Genomic DNA, 19,988 nt, shown 5'->3' on the forward strand with positions numbered 1-19,988 from the left:
AGTCGGCGCGGACTCACCTCCCTGGGTCCAAACCCGCCCAGGACCTTACCTGAAGGGGCAGCGCCACCTCCGCCCGACGGCGCTGGCTGTCGCGGTGGCGGCGGTCACAACTCCGAGAGCAGTGACGCCTCTCATAAAAACAACCTGCTCACAGGCGTCCGCAGCCGGGAGGCGGCGGCCGGCGGGGCGCCGCGGCGCATGCCGGGACTCGTAGTCGGGTCCGCGCCTCATACCCGGCGGCGGCCGAGTGAAGAACTACGACTCCCGAAAAGGAGTGCAACGGGCCGCCGGGAAGCTGCTGGAAGCTGGGCCCCGCAGCCGAGATCCTGACAACATCCGGGCCCCGGCGCTGGAGAGGCGCCGCGACCGGTTACTATGGAGACGGGCTGCTACAACCTCTTGGCAGGATTCCACCCTGGAGGGCCGCTCCTGGGATTAGGCAGATTAGTTTATGCGTATTGATCCAGCCGACCGCTCACCAGCTCTTTGCTGCTTTAATTGGGTGTAGAAAAAGGGCCGCGTCCCCTCGGTGCTCGCTGGCCTTCTTGCCATCAGCTGCAGGAAAACACTGCGTTTGCGGAAAAAATAAAGAAGACATCGAGAATGACCGAGTGCGACTGGGTGGGTTTGGGCAGAGGGCTGGATGTTTTTGACTGTTGGTATTCTTTACTATACATTTTGGGCACCTCGCATTCCCACCCAACCCACGCTCCAAAAAAACCACTTTTGTAGGCAATCACTGGACTATACAGATGTAACATACATTGCATTAAGCCGGAATTGCCTCTGAAGGTATAAAGATGATTGGGGATGGTATGCAACTCATACCCCACATCAAAATGGGGTGATGGTTTTGAACAAGAAAAACGTGTCTTGTTAATTCACATTTGTTTACATTGTGTCTTGTTCAAAAAAGGATATGAGGGGGCGAAAGAATATGATGCATTTATATCACTGTTGATAGAAACAGTAGAAAGTTAAGGTTTAATTCTCTGTCCCTAATAGTGGCCAATTTTTTTTTCTTTTTAACATGAAGAAGGATGGTTGGGCCTGAGGAGAAACAAAAGGGTGCCTAAAAATTAGGCTTTAAGGAATTTTTTGCTTTTGGTGTTACTGTGATTAATATCAACTGTGAAACCAAAACCAAAGATGAAAAAGCACTTTTAATGTTATAATTACAGCTTCTATAATGGGCATTTTTATTATTTCAATGGCTTGTTGTTATTTATCTTTATAAAAATGTGTGTTTATAACAAAAGACTTGCAAAAGTCAAAGTGGCCTAGTCTTCTCTAATTCTGGGAGAGCCTGAGTATTAAATTAGTAAGAAAGCCAATACCATTTATTTGTAGATTTCATTCAAGGCACTTAATTGATTTTAAAAGACTCATTTATAATTTTTCATTAACCTTCTTCTTATCCTTCACTAACAGTCGCTGACTCAGTGTGTAATCTAGTAAAGAATTTAAAGTAATCTTTTTATTTTTCTTTCTATTAGGCTGTTTTGTTTTCAATGTATCTGTTTTGAACTCCACATTTCAAGAATATCAGATTTGAAGAGGGCTAAACCTAAATAAGAAAGCTGCAGTGAGGACCTAGGATATAAAGTAAAAGCAATGGATATTTTTATTTAATAGTCCATCAACATTTTTGAATTGTTCTGGAGGTACAAAAGATGTAGGTGGACAGTAATTTCTACAGATTGTATGGTACAGATTATGCCAACAAAATTTTTCAGCTCATTTGTCTTCTATTTTGACTACATTCTGTTTTCTCTATTACATTGTGGAGTTAAAGTTGATCTGAATTTCAGAGCCAATTGTAGAGGGTAATTTGAAAGTCACAACCTCTGTGAGTGAGGTTGCCCTGGGCAACCTGACTGGTGTCCATAAATTATATCAGGATTGGTACTTTCTCTCACAAGTCACAAGGCAGCACCTCGCACTTAAGAAAAGTGGGAACCTTGACATTTTGACCTGTTGTCAGAATGCCATAACATTCTGGCAACTTACTCTGCTCCAATGTCTCTGCTCTGGATATTTAAAACAGTTTAATAAGCAGTGTTAAAAAGGATAAATAGCAAGACCTGATGAGTTTTATTTCCAGCTTTGCCAGCTTCCTACAAGATAATAAGTGTTAGTAAATGGGAGCATACTAGTGTAAATGTTCTTAACCTGTAAATTTCAGAACTGAATTGTGGAAGATGGTGCATATGCATTGAGGTATACCTGCAAAAAAGAAAATGATAAAAATTGGTTCCATTTATATAGTAATGTATCATTTACATCTGATTTTCTTTCACTTTCCAACCACAGGAATTATAGCAAAATTTTCTAACCAGTTTTACAGACAATATAAAAACAAAGGTGCAGTGATGATAAAGGATTGAAATGTAGGTCACAGAGTTCTTGCCTTGTGCTGCTCCCCTAATACTATCATACTTCTTCAAATGTGAACAAGTGGATTATGAATTTTAGTATCTCAAATTAGATCCATTAAATGTGAATATAAAATAATATATAGGTCTAAATTTTGAAGCTATAAAGAAAAGAAGGTGGAGTAAATACTTCACATTTGCAGACTAGAACTAAAGATTTCAAAACAAATAGGTTTTTGATAGTGGGAAACAATTTTGCTGAGACACCAAGTGGAATCACCCAGGAATTCAGAGTGAACTGGGTTATTTTAAGAGAAACCAAGCTAATCTGACCCAAATTTGATCCTGACACAACAACGTGGCCAATATTCTTTCCTCCATTTTAGAGTTGGAGAAACTGAGATTTTATGCTTGCTAGTTTTAAGAATTTAGAATTCTTAAAGGGTCTGAGCCTCATGAATCACAAGAATCTACTATAAAGTCTTCAAAGAAAAAGAATTTTAATGCATAAAAGCAACCTTCTATTTAATTCAACCTTAAAAAGTCACAATTACAGTACCCTGGGGCTTTCCAGGTGGCACCAGTGGTAAAAAGATGGCCTGCCAATGCAGAAGACAAACGAGAGGTGGGTTCAATCCCTGGGTCAGGAAGATCCCCTGGAGGCAAGCACAGCAACCCACTCCAGTATTCTTGCCTGAAGAATCCCTACGGACAGAGGAGCCTGGTGGGCTACAGTCCATAGGGCTTCAAAGAGCCGGACAGGACTGAAGCAACTTAGCACGCACGCACGCTCTGTACCCTGCCAACCTCTCTATAAGGTTAGATTATAATAATATAAATTCTGATCTGAAAGGACTTAGATGTTAAGTATTTCAGAAATTGCCAAATTTGGGTTTTTTTTTTAAACTGCTAAAATTTTTTGCTGACATGGACCCCACAGAATGCATTTTTAAGGGCCTTATCACAAGTAAATGTACACTCTTCATTCATGTTTTTCAAATAACTGAAGATCACTTTCCTATGGCTACATTTGGAAAGCCCTTATATCCTCAGATATGCAGATGACATTACCCTTATGGCAGAAAGTGAAGAGGAACTCAAAAGCCTCTTGATGAAAGTGAAAGTGGAGAGTGAAAAAGTTGGCTTAAAGCTCAACATTCAGAAAACGAAGATCATGGCATCCGGTCCCACCACTTCATGGGAAATAGATGGGGAAACAGTGGAAACAGTGTCAGACTTTATTTTTCTGGGCTCCAAAATCACTGCAGATGGTGACTGCAGCCATGAAATTAAAAGATGCTTACTCCTTGGAAGTAAAGTTATGACCAACCTAGATAGCATATTGAAAAGCAGAGACATTACTTTGCCAACAAAGGTCCGTCTAGTCAAGGCTATGGTTTTTCCTGTGGTCATGTATGGATGTGAGAGTTGGGCTGTGAAGAAGGCTGAGCGCTGAAGAATTGATGCTTTTGAACTGTGGTGTTGGAGAAGACTCTTGAGAGTCCCTTGGACTGCAAGGAGATCCAACCAGTCCATTCTAAAGGAGATCAGTCCTGGGTGTTCTTTGGAAGGAATGATGCTAAAGCTGAAACTCCAGTACTTTGGGCACCTCATGCGAAGAGTTGACTCATTGGAAAAGACTCTGATGCTGGGAGGGATTGGGGGCAGGAGGAGAAGGGGACGACAGAGGATGAGATGGCTGGATGGCATCACTGACTCAATGGACGTGAGTCTGAGTGAACTCCAGAAGTTGGTGATGGACAGGGAGGCCTGGCGTGCTGTGATTCATGGGGTCGCAAAGAGTCGGACATGACTGAGCGACTGATCTGATCTATATCCTCAGATTAGGAAACAAACCTGTCTAATCCATCTCCTGTTTTGTATTTATAGACAAAGAATTTGAATCCTTGCAAAGCAACTTCATCAAAGTCACGCAGCTTTTATTACTGGCAACATCAGAGCCTAGAACTGGTGACACCTAATTTTGGAGGCGAAGACCTACCTTTTTTAAAAATAACTAACCAATTTCCCAACATTATTGAGGTGGTTTCTTATGTGCTTATCTCCTATACAATAAAATGTAGAACTTCAGATTTTAATCACTATTTTTCCAGCATCTAACAATGCCTGGCACACAGTAGGTACTCAGTATTTGTTGAATGAGTGATAAATAAGGTCCATATAGTCTGTTCCATGTGAATTCTTTCACCTTCATGATTGAAGCTTGTTGATTTTAATGGACATGACTTTACTGAAGATAAAGCATGTTATGTTCATGTGCTAGAAAATATCACTTTTGTATTCATTCTTTTTACTGTCTTGCTCACTCCTCCCCCAAATAGCTAAATTATTTTGAATATTTATTAAATTTATTATGTATGTTAGTTACAAATTGTAGCAAATGACCATCTACCCAAATGTTTGTCCATAAATCTGGGGGTCTTCTTGATATGTTCCTCTTCCTCTCCATCCACATCCATCAGTCACAAGGTCCTATGCATTCTACTTTCAAAATATGTCTCAAATTTATTTCCTAGCCTCTCTGTACCATCATCTTTCTAGAAATCATCATCATCAGTCACATGGATTACTGAAGCTCCTCTCCACATCCATTCAAGGCTCTGACAGCCAAGTAATCATCCTAAAAATTATGTTTCTCTTTAAAACTCTTCAATAGCTTTTCATTGCTTTTACCATAAAGATCCAAACTTCTCACACAGTCAACCAGACCCTTCAGGTTCTGCCCCTGCCCCTCTCCCCTCATCTTGAGCCATTTTCACTCCACTTGGGCCATGCATTTTCTCTGTGCCCTTTTCTATCTTTTCCTTCCTTGCCTTCCAGTCTTAGATTCAACGACACTTCACCAGAATGGCCTTCCTAGGCCCTCACACTAGATTAGAACCTCCCTGAGTCTTCAGAAATACCTTGAATTTTTTTTTCTTCATAGCATTTACCACAATTGTAATTAGTTGTTTTGGAATTATTTGCTTAATACACAAAGCAAAGATCCACAAGGTTCAGATTGCTGAATGTTTGTTTATCTTGTTCTTTTTTCACTCAAATTCAACTGTACGTCCTCTTTGAACTATGATCTATTGCATCTTATTCTATAATTTACACATTTTTATAAGTTCTCATAGTTCTAGTATGGGATTTTTAAAACTTATCTTGTATATACTTTTGACAAGTTTGCTCTGTATAGACATATATAATTGAAATATATATAAATTTAATATACATATGTATGTGCTTAGTCACTCAGTCATGTCTGACTCTTTGTGACCCCATGGAATGTAACCTGCCAGGTTCCTCGGTCCATGGGAATTCTCCAGACAGGAATACTGATGTGCGTTGCCATGCCCTCCTCCAGGGGATCTTCCCAACCCAGGGATTGAACCCAGATCTCCCGCATTGCAGATGGATTCTTTACCATCTGAGCCACCAGGGAAGCCCATACATATATATGTATGTGTATATATACATACATACATACATATATATATATATATATATATATGTTGTTCAGTCACTAAGTTGTGTCTGACTCTCTGTGACCCCATGGACTGCAGCACACCAGGCTTCCCTGTCCTCCACTATCTCCCAGTTTTCTCAAGTTCATGTCCATTGAGTCAGTAATGCTATCTAACCATCTCATCCTCTGCTGGCCTCTTCTTTTGCCTTCAATCTTTCCCAGCATCAGGGCCTTTTCCAATGAGCTGGCTTTTCCCATCAGGTGGCCAAAGTACTAGAGCTTCACCTTTAGCATCAGTCTTTCCAATGAATATTCATGGTTGATCTCTTTTAGGAGTGACTGGTTTGACGTCCTTGCAGTCCAAGGAAGCCATTATAATATAATATAATGGCTACTCTTCAATGTCCTCAAGAGAAAAGGACTCCCAAAAGGAGAGTAGATGGGACTAAGTTTTTGTTTTCTTCTGTTTTTCTACCTTTATTAAGATATAACTGACATATAACATTTGTGTAAGTTTAGGGGGTACAACATGATGCTTTGATATATATTGTGAAATGATTAACACAGTATGATTAGCTGATATATCCATCACCTCACATAATTAAAAATTTTTGTGTGTGAGTGTGGTGAGAACATCTACTCTCAAACTTTCAAATACAGTATTGTTAATGGCAGTAACCATACTGTATGTTAGGTCCCTAGAACTTACTCTTCTTACAACTGAAAGTTGTGAAAAAAGTTGATTCTTTGACCATCAATCATCTCTCCATTTACCCCCATACCCAGCCCCTGATAACTACCATTCTGCTGTTTGATTTTTTTTTTTTTTAAAGATTCTACATATATGTGAGATCATACAACATTTGTCTTTCTCTGATTTACTTCACTTAACATAATGATTTCAAGGTCCTTGATATTGCTGCAAATGGCAGGGCTCTTCTTTTATTATGACTGATAGTACTCCATTCTGTGTGTGTGTGTTTCTCCTTCCATGCATCTGTTGATGGATACTTGTTTCCATGTCTTAGCTATTATGAATAATGCTGCAATGAACATGGGAGTGCAGATATCTCTTCAAGATGTGATTTCATTTTCTTTGGATATCTAAGAAGTGAAAGTGCTGGATCATATGGTAGTTCTATCTTTAGTTTTTTGAGGAAATTCCACACTGTTTTCCATAGTGGCTGTACCAATTTACATTTCCACCAATAGTTCCCTTTTCTCCACATTCTCGACTCTTATTCTCTCTTAACTTTTTGATAATAGCCATTCTTCAGGTGTGGAGTGACATCATATTGTGGTTTAGGTCTGCATTTCTCTGATGACTGCGAATGTTCAACATCTTTTCATGTACTTGTTAGTTATCTATGTGTCTTTGGGGGAAATGTCTGTTCAGCTCCTCTGCCCATTATTTAATTATATTGCTTGGTTTTTTGCTACTGAATTGTATGAGTTCTTAAGATATTTTAGAAGTTAACCCCTTATCTGATACATGGTTTGCACATATGTTTTCCCATTCCAAGTTTGCCTCTTCATTCTGCTATTTTTGTGCTGTACAGAAGCTTTTTAGTTTGTTGTAGCCACACTTGTTGATTTTTGCTTTTGTTGTTTGTAGTTTTGTTGCCATATCCAAAAATCATTACTAAGGCCACCTCCAAGGACCTTTTCCCCTGTGTTTTCTTCTAGGAGTTTTATGGTATCAGATCTTACATTCAAGTCTTTGATCTTTTTCAGTCAATTTTTGTGAGTTGTATAAAAAAGGTTAGGGCTTAGTTTAAATAATTCTGTTTTCTTTTTTTCATAACTGTGTAATTGATAATTATTTTATGCATTTATCTTTTAGGATAAGAAAAGCACTTCAGCTTCAAATTCAGACACAGAAATGAAACCTGAACTGCCCCCCTGTGTGAATCCTGGCAATCCAGTGTTTTCATGTATGTTGGATCCAAAGACACTCCACACAACTACCTCACTATCAAAACCTAAGATGATCATGTATAAAACCAATTCAAGTAATTACGGTGAATTTTTACCTATGCCACAGTTTTTCCCCTGCTATTATACTCCAAGGGAGCAAGTATTTTCTAGTCATATCAGAGCGACTGGATTTTATCAAAATAATACTCTAAACACTGCACCTGACAGAACAAGAACCCTTGATTTCCCTAATTTTCAACACACTCTATGAAAGTATGTTACTCTTAAAGAGAAAATGTATTCAGGAAAAACGAGTTTTAAAAGCCTTGAAGTAATTTTTAAAAATACCTTTGACAAATAAAGCATTTCAACTGATAAGTGAATGACAGTGACTTCTTAAATAAAAATGTGTTCAGAACAGAATAAATGGTAGAAAGCATTTTATTATACCTAGCTTTATTTAGCTCATGTAGTTCCAAAACTTCAAAATGTTTGCAGGATCTCAACTTGTCTACTGAGTATATTTACCCAGACAAAGGAACACAGGAATTCTAATTAGAAAAACTGAATTGAACAAGATTTTGATGAGAAATTTCTTACTTTTCTGTTACTTCAACTAATAGCTTAGAACCTGGGGAAATGTTAGTTCTCACTACTAAGCTGGTGGAAGAGAGGACTTGAAAATTTTTCATTCAGTTATCGAACACCTACTTATGGCAGGCACTATTCAAAATAAGTGGGTTCTCTGGTGGCTCAGTGGGAAGAACCTATCTACCAATGCAGGAGACACAAGTTTGATCCCTGGGTTAGGAAGATCCCCTGGAGAAGGAAATGGCAACCCACTCCAGTATTCTTGCATGGAAAACTCCATGGACAGAGGAGCCTGGCAGGCTACAGTCCATGGGGGTCACAAAAGATTCGTACATGACTTAGCAACTAAACAACAACAAATGTGTAAAGTGAACACAGAAAGGAAAGAGAGTTTGTTTTATTGTTTCATAAACAATATTTGGGGGAAATGAGATTAGCAAATTAATAATGTGTGATAATTTATGTAATATAAAATACATAAAAGGTCTTTCAGACACAGAGACAGAATTGGCTTAAACAGAGACAAGGAGGTCAAAAGAAACATCCTAGAGAAGGTAAAGCCAAATCAAAGGAAAGATCAGTCCAGGAAAAAGAAATCTTATATATGAAAGAATGAAAATGTGTAAGAATGTTGCACATTTTCACAAATGCAATTACTCTGATACATCTTCAACACAGAGCATGAGCAGTGACAGATGATGGCCTATGCTGCTGCTGCTGCTAAGTCGCTTCAGTCGTGTCCGACTCTGTGCGACCCCATAGATGGCAGCCCACAGGCTCCTCTGTCCCTGAGATTCTCCAAGAATACTGGAGCGGGTTGCCATTTCCTTCTCCAATGCATGCACGCATGCTAAGCTGCTTCAGTCGTGTCCGACTCTGTGTGACCCTATGGACAGCAGCCCACTAGGCTCCTCTGTCCACAGGATTCTCTAGGCAAGAATACTAGAGTGGTTTGCCATTTCCTTCTCCAATGATAGCCTATACAATTCTTTAAACTCTGAAATTACACTACACAGAGATATATTTCAGCTGCCATCTGTTGAAACTGCCTGTTCAATTGGAACTAAACTCCTTTACTGGAAAAAAACAGAATCACTGTTCTTATTTTTCCCTGTTGATTTCAGGTTCAGGATATTAACGTCAATTAGAAAAAATAATCTTGTGAGTCACTAGGGGATCAGAAAAGTTGGACACAGAAAAGTTGAATCTTAGGAAACAGCTCAAACTTTCCAGCCTCATGAAATTCTTTCAAATATCCCAAAATATGATATGGGCACAGGATAGAAAAAAAGATTGACTTTGTTAACTTCCTCTGAAACATCAAAAATCAAGGCACTGCACAAGATTTCCAGGCGAATGATGCAACAGAATTTGAGTTTACCAGACTTCTTTGGCATAAACTATACAAACCATTTTACTCATTCACTGTAGGTGCTTGATTTGTAGCAAGTGAAGTCAACTTTTTAACATGTAAAATCTAGAGGGTAACCAAAAGTTCCTTACTATGATAGGTGGTTAGGCAATTTTTTGTTTTGTTTTGCTGCTGTTGCTAAAATTCTTAAGAAGGATGAGTATCATGGAATCAAGCATGTTGTCTGGAATGCAATTAAGTAGTCATTCAGTGTCTATTAAAGTCCAGGGACTTCTAGGCACCTAGCTTCATGGACAGAGAAGGCAATGGCAACCCACTCCAGCACTCTTGCCTGGAAAATCCCATGGATGGAGGAGCCTGGTAGGCTGCAGTCCATGGTGTTGCAAAGAGTCAGACATGACTGGGCAACTGAGCAACAAGATACAGAAATATTTACAAATACTTACTTACATGTATAAATATATAAATGTAAAATATGTGTACGTCAGTCAGTTAAGTCACTCAGTCGTGTCTGACTCTTTGCAACCCCATGGACTGCAGCACACCAGGCTTCTCTGTCCATCACCAACTCCCAGAGCTTACTCAAACTCATGTCCATTGAGTCAGTGATGCCATCCAACCATCTCATCCTCTGTCGTCCCCTTCTCCTCCCTCCTTCAATGTTTCCAGCATCAGGGTCTTTTCAAATCAGTCAGTTCTTCACATCAGGTGGCCAAAGTGTTGGAGTTTCAGCTTCAGCATCAGTCCTTCTAATGAATATTCAGGGCTGATTTCCTTTAGCATGGACTGGTTGGATCTCTTTGCAGTCCAAGAGACTCTCAAGAGTCTTCTCCAACACCACAGTTCAAAAGCATCAATTCTTTGGCACTCAGCTTTCTTTATAGTCCAACTCTCACATCCATACATGACTACTGGAAAAACCAAAGCTTTGACTAGATGGACATTTGTTTACAAAGTAACATCTCTGCTTTTTAATATGCTGTCTAGGTTGGTCATAACTTTTTTTCCAAGAATCATCTTTTAATTTCATGGCTACAGTCACCATCTGCAGTGATTCTGGAGCCCCAAACAATAAAGTCTCTCACTATTTCCATTGTTTCCCCATCTATTTGCCATGAAGTGATGGGACTAGATGCCATGATCTTAGTTTTCTGAATGTTGAGCTGTAAGCCAACTTTTTCACTCTCCTCTTTCACTTTCATCAAGAGGCTCTTTAGTTCTTCTTTGCTTTCTGCCGTAAGTGTGGGGTCATATGCATATCTGAGGTTATTGATATTTCTCCTGGCAATCTTGATTCCAGCTTGTGCTTCATCCAGCCCAGCATTTCTCATGATGTACTCTGCACAGAAGTTAAATAAGCAGGGTGACAATATACAGCCTTGACGTACTCCTTTTCTGATTTGGAACCAGTCTGTTGTTCCATGTCCAGTTCTAACTGTTGCTTCTTGACCTGCATACAGATTTTTCAGGAAGCAGGTCAGTTGGTCTGGTATTCCTATCTCTTGAAGAATTTTCCATAGTTCATTGTGATCCACATAGTCAAAGGCTTTGGCATAGTCAATAAAACAGAAGTAGATGTTTTTCTGGAATTCTCTTGTTTTTTTGATGAGCCAACAGATGTTGGCAATTTGATCTCTGGTTCCTCTGCCTTTTCTAAATCTAGCTTGAACATCTGGAAGGTCACAGTTCACATACTGTTGGAGCCTGGCTTGGAGAATTTTGAGCATGACTTTGCTAGCATGTGAGGTGAGTGCAATTGTGTGGCAGTTTGAGCATTCTTTGGCATTGCCCTTGAAGAAGGCGCTATCATGAGCACCCTCACTGGCTTATATGTATACATATTTACACATAAATATTTATGTTGGGTTTCCCCAGTGGCTCAGTCAGTAAAGAGTCTGCCTGCAAAGCAGGAGACTAGGGTTTGATCCCTGGCTCAGGAAGATCTCCTGGAGAAGGGAATGGCAACACACTCCAGTATTCTTGCCTGGAAAATCCCATGAATAGGGGAGCCTGGTGGCTACAGTCCATGGGATCGCAAAGAATCTGACACGACTGAGTAACTAATAGCAACACCATAATGTGTACATATTTACACATAAATATTTATGTTCATGTATGTATGTTAGTTGCTCAGTCATGTCTGACTCTTTGCAACTCCATGAACTGTAGCTTGCAGGCTCCTCCGTCCATGGGATTCTCCAGGCAAGAATACTGAAATGGTTTGCCATTTCCTTCTCAGGGGGATCTTTGCCACCCAGAGATCTAACCTGGGTTTGCATTGCAGGCAAATTCTTTAATGTCTGAGCCACCAGGGAAGCCCCCATATAAGTACAACATTTACATATTTATGTTACATAAATTTTACTTATGTAAATATTTTATTTACATGTTAGTGACATGTGTATATATATATATATATATATATATATGTATGTATACAACATGCCAGGTGAAAAGAATTATAGGGAAAAACTAACACAGGGTTAGAGGAAGAGTGCTTGGACAAGGAGGTATTTAAGGTACAGGAGTGTCTGATCAGTTGGTATTTGAAGATGCCCCTGAAGCAAGTCAAGAGAAAGTCAAGTTATTGTGGGAACTGAATATCTAGTCTGGTGTTCAAGGAAGAAGTTGAATATAATCGATTTAAACAATATTCACACAAAGATATTATTTAAAATCATGAGATAAAATAACAAAGTGTAGGCAGAATAAAGACCAAAGGACTAATCTTTAGGCAACTCATTTAGAAGTCAGGGGGATGACAAGGAATAAACAAATGAGACCAAGAAGTAACTAGTGAAGTAGGAAGAAACGAGGAAGACTGTGATACTCCAAAGTCAAGTAAGGAACTTGTTTCCTGAACAGGGAATGACCCAGCTTTGGGAAACTATCTTGGAAGCTAACACATAGACTGAGACCTGAGGGTTTGATTAGGCAATGTAGAGATAACTGGTGCCTCAGCAAGAAGTATTTCAGTGGGGTTGTAGAGAGGAAAACTGTACTAGAACAGGTTTATGAGAGCCTGCAAGAAGTAAAAACTTTTTAGTAGCTTTTCTGTACAGTGAATATAGAGATGGGGTAATAGCTGGAAATATATGTGGGGGCCAAAGGTTACTTTTTAAAAAGAAGAAGCATATTTGTATTTGATGGAAGCACATTTTGAGAATCTCTCACCCACAGTAATCAGTTCCACAGAGAAAACGTAGCTAAAGATGACTGCAGAGTAATGTTCTGTAACATGGACTAAAAAAAGTAGAGTGTATAAAATCAAACATATAGACAGGATGGACACAGAATTATCCATCAATTTATAGTATACTTAGAACCAGGATACATAAGAACAAGCTAAAAATAAAAGCATTGGAATATGGACTGTAAAGTATTCATTTATTTTGTGAGCTACACCAAATAAAGCAGTACATTTGAAATGGCACCCCACTCCAGATTTTGCCTAGAAAATCCCATGGACGGAGGAGCCTGATAGGCTGCAATCCATGGGGTCGCTAGAGTCGGGCACGACTGAGCGACTTCACTTTCACTTTTCACTTTCATGCATTGGAGAAGGAAATGGCAACCCACTCCAGTGTTCTTGCCTGGAGAATCCCAGGGACAGGAAGCCTGGTGGGCTGCCATCTATGGGGTCCCACAGAGTTGGACACGACTAAAGCGACGCAGCAGCAGCAAAGTGTAAAAAATAAACATACTCAGTAATTTTTCCAGAAAGAAAGACTCCACTTCAGGTAACAGTTTAAACAATCAATTCTCCTGGAAAATATTTAAAGCACATTAAATTAAAAACTCACATACTTTAGGAAAAATTTCCTACCTTTACACAATTATCAGAATATTTAAAGTTTTACCTCCATTTATTGACTGATTGTCTTCCCTGGTGGTTCAGTTGGTCAAGAATCTGCCTGCAATGAGGGAGACCTGGGTTCAATCCCTGCATCGGGAAGATCCCCTGGAGGAGGAAAAGGCAACCCCCTCCAGTATTCTTGCCTGGAGAATTCCATGGACAGAGGAGCCTGGTGGGTTACAGCCCACGGGGTCACAAAGAGTAGGACACGACTGAGTGACTAGCACTTTCACTTTCACTGACTGATTACTTCTAGAAATAGAGCATTAAGTTAAACTAAAGGCTTATCTTCCCAAAGGAATATTTTACCAGTTTATTTAGGTCTTTTTCCTCTTTTAGCTATAAACTAAACCCCATCAATGATCTAATTAATATATTTCACCAAATAATGTTGGTTTTTACTACATATAATAGTTCAAAATTATGCTGAGTTTATTATGTTCTAGGTACTATACAAGGCAGTCCATTTATTAAATAAAAACCATGCTTATTTAGGTCATGCAAAGGCTAAAATGAAGTGTGTTCTAGTACTGTCAAAAGTAGCACCTTAAAAAAAAAAAAAAAAAGGCAGTTCCCTGAAGAGAGTGTCTTAAGAAAGAGATGGCCTTAGGAGTCACATTCCTTTAAAACATTTTATAAGGGGGAATCACAATATCGACTAAATAAATTCCTCTATTAATGTTCTTTCATAGGAAAAAAAAAAAAAAAGGAAAATCACATCTCAAAGAGATGATACTGGTAACCTTGTCATGACCTGAAGAGTTAACCTGGTTTTATTGTTAGTACAAGAGAGTTAGTTATAGTGAAGTATGTCTTAAGGCTTGTAAACAAAGGGAATTAGCCTAAACATTTTAGGAAAAAGGAAGCTTGTTATGTAGAACTGGATGCATGATGCCATGAAATAGTCCATTCATTAAAGTAATTATCCTTGTTCTGAGTCCATGTCTGTCAAGCAAATTTATGATTTACCATATCAAATCTGCTTATAAAGAGAAATGAATTTTCATTTAACCTACCATGACCATGAACATCCTCGGTCAATTTCTGATTATTGCATTAGTAATAAGTATGTAATCTGTTTTACTTACTCTCCTGAGCCTGGTTATTATGACTCTGATCCTTGCAGATGAGTCAGTCTTGAGGGTGCTCGGGGGTCTCTGAGAGTGAGACTGAGGCAGATCAATTCAGTAACATAATGAAACACACCCTTGTTTTCAGGATTCTTAGGAGACCACATACCAACTTTTTCCCCCAGATAGTATATGCAAAAGTCCTTTCCCTTTATTCTCCACATAGATGAGGTGTGTTGGAAAAAACCTGGCTTACCAATGCCAAGTGGTCTTTCCTTGACCAAACTCTAAACAGGCTCCTCTGAGCCACTTTTTTAATCAGGCCTCGTCCTTGCGTAAGCAGATGGGGTAGGGGGTCCCTGGAGAAAAAAACCAGATACAGTTTTTGACAAAAGAGAAGTCATTTGAGGCCTAAACCATTTTGTGATCTAAGCCTGGTCACAATGCTTGACCTTGAACCAGTCTTGATAACAATGATCTTACAGGAACAAAAGAACAAAGCACTCTTATCAGGCAAGGAACAACAGCAAAGATAACAAATCAGATAATAAAGACTTCCAAGTCGGCTTCAGTGGTAACACCACTTCCCTGGTGGCTCAGATGGTAAAGTGTCTGCCTACAATGTAGGAGGCCCAGGTTTGATCCCTGGGTTGGGAAGATCCTCTGGAGAAGGAAATGGCAACCCAATACCCTTGCCTGGAAAATCCCATGGATGGAGGATTGTGGTAGGCTACAGTCTATAGGGTTGCAAAGAGTTAGACATGACTGAGCAACTTCACTTTCTTTCTTTCAGTGGTAAAGATTAGCCTGAAGCAGTTTCTTGAGTTGTTTTGAAGAATTTAACCCCCCTCCAGGGCTCAGAGTTGGACCATAAAGAAGGCTGAGCTCTGAAGAATTGATGCTTTCGAACTGTGGTGCTGGAAAGACTCGAGTGTCCCTTGGACAGCAAGGATGTCAAATCAGTCAATCCTAAAGGAGATCAACCCTAAATATTCATTGGACGGACTAATGCTGAAGCTCCAATACTCTGGCCACCTGATGCAAAGAGCTGACTCACTGAAAAAGACTCTGATGCTGGGAAAGATTGAAGGCAGGAAGAGAAGCGGACGGCAGAAGATGAGATGGTTAAATAGCATCACTGACTCAATGGACATGAATTTAAGCAAACTGTGGGAGACAGTGAAGGACAGGGGAGCCTGGTGTGCTGCAGTCCATGGGGTCACATAGAGTCAGACATGACTTAGCGGCTGAACAACAACCAGGGCTCAACCACCAGATCTACTGGAAGCTAAGGGATGATGATGTTGGACCTTTTCTGACACTCTTAACTTCAATCAACTAGAGCTTGGAACTCTGTTTACTTTGCCAACTCCAAAGAGAATTCTTTGCTCAGGGTGTTTCATGAATATGGATGCACCTTTAGCAAAAACTTCCCCAATTTTGGAGCTTGGGGGAAAGTCCCCAGTGTTCTCCTTACTTGCTGCAAGTAATAAATCTTTCCCTGTTTGACTTGGTCATGTCTAAGGACTACCATAATAATTTTTCCTTTTAACAATTTTTTACTCTAAGTTTTAATGATATCTCTATTTGGGAAGCATGCTTTTATCACAAATGAAATGGGAATGTGCATCTCTCTAATTTAACTCTATCACTACTTCAGTCTAAGACAAAAGTCCCTTAACAGAAGATTTGCTCAAAAAAGGTCAAGTAGTTCATGAATACAAATGAGTATCTATTGCTTTTAAACCAAGACTTACAGGATAGGGTCAAAAATAATAACTAACTACTTAAAACTCCCTTCTACCTCCTTCAAAAATAGATCCTTTGCGCTTAGGGTAACTATTGGGCCCAGGTTTTTGTTTCTGGTTGGGATGTAACAGGAATGAGACAGGAGGGAAGGGAACAGGCTTTAAAAGAATGCCACAGTCATTGAGGATAGAGAAAAAACTGGTTAGAACCAACTAGGTCTAAGATAGTGGAACATTTTTGACTACTAGTAGCCCCTAAGCCTCATCATATGCTCACTGTAATACATTAACTAAATGATACAGCCACAAGCGCCATGACAGTTCCCAGGAAGACCATAAAAGGCCAAAAAGTGGGCGTGGCCCAGTTGCTGGAAATCTCTGCCCTTTCTCCAAGATAGTAGGAATAATTCTCCCACTCAGTAAGCCTATGAAACTGCCCAGCCCATAAAACTAACTACTCCCATACCCAGGCACAGCTCTCACCTTTTGAGGTGACCTGTATTCTGTCTATGGAATGTGCATCTCTAAATAAACCTGCTTTCACTTTACTATGACTCGCTCTTGAATTCTTTCCTGCCCAAAGCCAAAGAACCTCACTTGACGGCCTGTCCCTGGGACTCATTGAGACCCGGGACGTGACCATCCTCTCATGCCCCGTTTTTCCTGCAATAGGAATAGCCTGAGAAAAGACTAGTTAAAGTATTGGTTGGTTAAAGTATTCTGAATGTCAATCTGGAACATGATATACAGAAGAACCACCTTTTTTGCTTTTTCATACTTAAAAGTTCATTTTTCTCCCACATAACAGACAACTGGTTCAGGATGGGTAAGTAGATCTAATTTGCAAAGTCATTCTGGGACCTAAGTTGATGGGTTATCTCTGCCACCGTTAACATGAGACTTCCATCTCTGGGTCTACGGTGACTCCATTTCCCAGAGAACCACCTTTACTTTGGTCACATTTATTTTTAAAAATAAAAACAAACCAGGGCTGATTGTAAGAAAAAGCAATCCTACCTCACCAGAAGGTCTGATAACTGGGCAGGACTGCTACAGAAGTTATCAAGAGTTGCTTTATAGAAGTAAAAGTTTCAAGGTTGCTGAACTAGGATACATATTTACATATGTATACTTACTTACATATACTTACATATTTACATATGTATACTTACTTACATATACTTACATACATACTTACATATTCAAAATAGTATTACATCTTTTTTCTAAAAAAAAGACTGTTTTATGATCTACTTGAATGACATCTGATGACCAAATACTGTAAAACTTACTCCTAAAAATTTTGTGGGTTTTTTCCCCCTAAAAAAAACCCTAAATATAATCACAGAGAATTGTGACAACTGTTAGATGCAAAAGGGAAGCTGTGCTGGTTTTGCTTAATACTTGCATCATCAAGTGACACAACACAACTGGTGGTGCAATCCATGCCGGTATCACAATGTTTTAACATTTTCACCTTTGCTGTCTTATTTTTTTTTTCCTGGTATACTTGACAGTACTAGAAAACAATTTTATTAGAAAAATCATCATCAGATAGTATTATAAGATATGATCCATGCTTTGGCTACACTCCCTACAGGTGAAGATAAGTTTTCCAAACAGCTGTTTTATAATACTAAGGTAAAGTGGTCAAACCTAAAACAACAGGTAGTGGAGCAGTATTCTTTTAAAAGAAGGTTCTGTGCATTTGGAAACTAAGTGGAAACATCAATATTGATTATACCAAGGCCAAGCATTCAGACAATTAAATTGTGTATTTAATACAAACAAAAATATTTTATAAACATAATCCTTTATTTTAAACTTCTTGTTAAAAATGAATCAGTAAGTGTCCTGGTAATCACATCAACAAATATATTGTTAGTTATAAGGGCAAGCTGAATTCAGTAACAAAAAAAATCCTGTAGTAATATGAAACAAATAATTTAAATAATTATTCCTATTTTGACTTACTTATTAAAAAAACATTCAAATCAAACATTTCATTTTCTACAGATTTATAATACTCTGCCCTCTATGGAACTAAAGACAAAGTGATTCTGTATAATCAGCCATAATATGCACAGATTTCTAATGCCTCCAGTTATTTTGTTAAACTTAGAACAATACCTAGTTGCTTCTTGTAGTCATTTAGATTCTAGTTCTGTTCCTTGAATTATATTCCGAATCTTCTCAGCATCATTTTGTACAATTTTGTTGGATGGATCAATCTTAAGAGCAGCTTCATAATCCTGTAGGCCTATATTTATATAGCAATGATGATCAATAAAATATTTTCTAAGTACCTGTGTTATCTAGACAACATTTTTTAAAAATAAAAAAAAATCGTTAAATCCATGATTCAGCATAAGTAATAGGTTTTAGTCAGATTCCCAGTTTCACATACATGGTCTAGACTAAAGAAATTTTTAAGTAATTTCAGAAATAATTATAATGATTTTAACCAAGATTCAGTAAGAAACAGTAATTTTAAACTGAAATACAAATAAGCTAACAGCTTAAACTCATTAAAACATGAACAGACTCAAAACTCATATATCAAAAGGACATTTTTATCACCTCAATTAAAAAGTAATTAATGTCATCATTTCAGAATTCTAGATCCTAAAAATTAATTTTGGTAGACTTAATCCATACTTTATATAACTCATAGACTATAGTTTGTACTTTTTTGTGTAGTTATCCTATCTATAAAGTTTCTTTGTGAAAAACTGGTTAAAAAGGAAAGCATTGTAGACTGGATGTTAAAAATATATAACTGAATCTAAATCTTTACAAAAAAAATCAGTGGGAAGAATTTCTTTGTGAATAACTCTGGCGGCTCAGCGGTAAAGAATCCGCCTGCAATGCCTGAGACACAGGTTCGATCCCTGGGTTGGGAAGATCCCCTGGAGAAGGAAATGGCAACCCACTCCAGTATTTTTATCTGGGAAATCCCACGGACAGAGGAACCTGGCAGGCTACAGTCCATGTGGTCACAAGAGTTGGATGCAAATTAGGGACTAAACCACCAACCATGAAGGAAACTTGAGTTCCAGGTGCTACGGATTTGACATGCCACTTCAGGCAAATCACTTAGAATGTCTCCAAGCCTCCATTTTCTCATCTTTAAAATGAAGGTTCAATAAAGTCTTTAAGTTCAAAAAAGTCTATGATGCTGTAATTCCTAAAGAATGCTTACAGTGTTGCATTCCTGTCTTGATAATTTTTTTCTTCATGAAGCTGGGTATGACTCAAAGAAAGGATAGGCACATAAACCTAATTTGGATGCTTTGGTTAGAAAAAATCTAAAAATGACAGAAACAAGTCAGAAATAGAAAACTTTATAAGCTAGAGCCCATTTCCTGGCAAGACATTATCAGGAATAGGCCTTTAGGTCTTACATGAAAAGAAACTGAATTGGTATCTGGGTGGGGGGGGCAGTATGAGAAGAGCATTGAAGATAAAACTCTGGGACAACATGAATAACTGCAAATAGTTCTTAAATACATTAAAAACGAAAAACAAAAGAAATTAAAACACTAAAAATCAAATAAATATGGCTTCTACATACATGGGACTGAATT

At 38.6% G+C, this 19,988-nt stretch overlaps 3 protein-coding genes across 4 annotated transcripts in view; 1 reads left to right on the top strand and 2 right to left on the bottom strand.

Moving 5' to 3' along the window:
* The window catches only part of CCPG1 (cell cycle progression 1), a 41,778-nt gene extending 41,591 nt beyond the window's left edge, over nucleotides 1-187 (bottom strand). The window contains exon 1 of the mRNA XM_006074933.4: nucleotides 50-187. The gene's annotated coding sequence lies outside the window, so the exon portion shown is untranslated. The remainder of the gene's footprint in view (nucleotides 1-49) is intronic.
* Nucleotides 188-483: 296 nt separating this feature from the next.
* C11H15orf65 (chromosome 11 C15orf65 homolog) lies at nucleotides 484-8,142 on the top strand. Its single transcript, XM_006074928.3, has 2 exons — nucleotides 484-621; nucleotides 7,691-8,142. Exons 1-2 carry the CDS (start codon nucleotides 604-606, stop codon nucleotides 8,033-8,035), a joined length of 363 nt encoding a protein of 120 aa, XP_006074990.1. The 5' UTR covers nucleotides 484-603; the 3' UTR covers nucleotides 8,036-8,142.
* Nucleotides 8,143-18,195: 10,053 nt separating this feature from the next.
* DNAAF4 (dynein axonemal assembly factor 4) overlaps nucleotides 18,196-19,988 on the bottom strand; it is a 69,933-nt gene continuing 68,140 nt past the window's right edge. Inside the window, exon 9 of one of the 2 annotated variants that reach the window (XM_025295628.2) lies at nucleotides 18,196-18,661. In XM_025295628.2, the coding sequence (XP_025151413.2) occupies nucleotides 18,549-18,661 (113 nt within the window). In that variant the 3' untranslated portion in view covers nucleotides 18,196-18,548. The remainder of the gene's footprint in view (nucleotides 18,662-19,988) is intronic. The other variant, XM_006074927.3, reaches the window with a different exon arrangement.

The sequence above is a fragment of the Bubalus bubalis genome, chromosome 11, assembly GCF_019923935.1.
Source record: "Bubalus bubalis isolate 160015118507 breed Murrah chromosome 11, NDDB_SH_1, whole genome shotgun sequence".
NCBI classification, from domain to species: domain Eukaryota; kingdom Metazoa; phylum Chordata; class Mammalia; order Artiodactyla; family Bovidae; genus Bubalus; species Bubalus bubalis.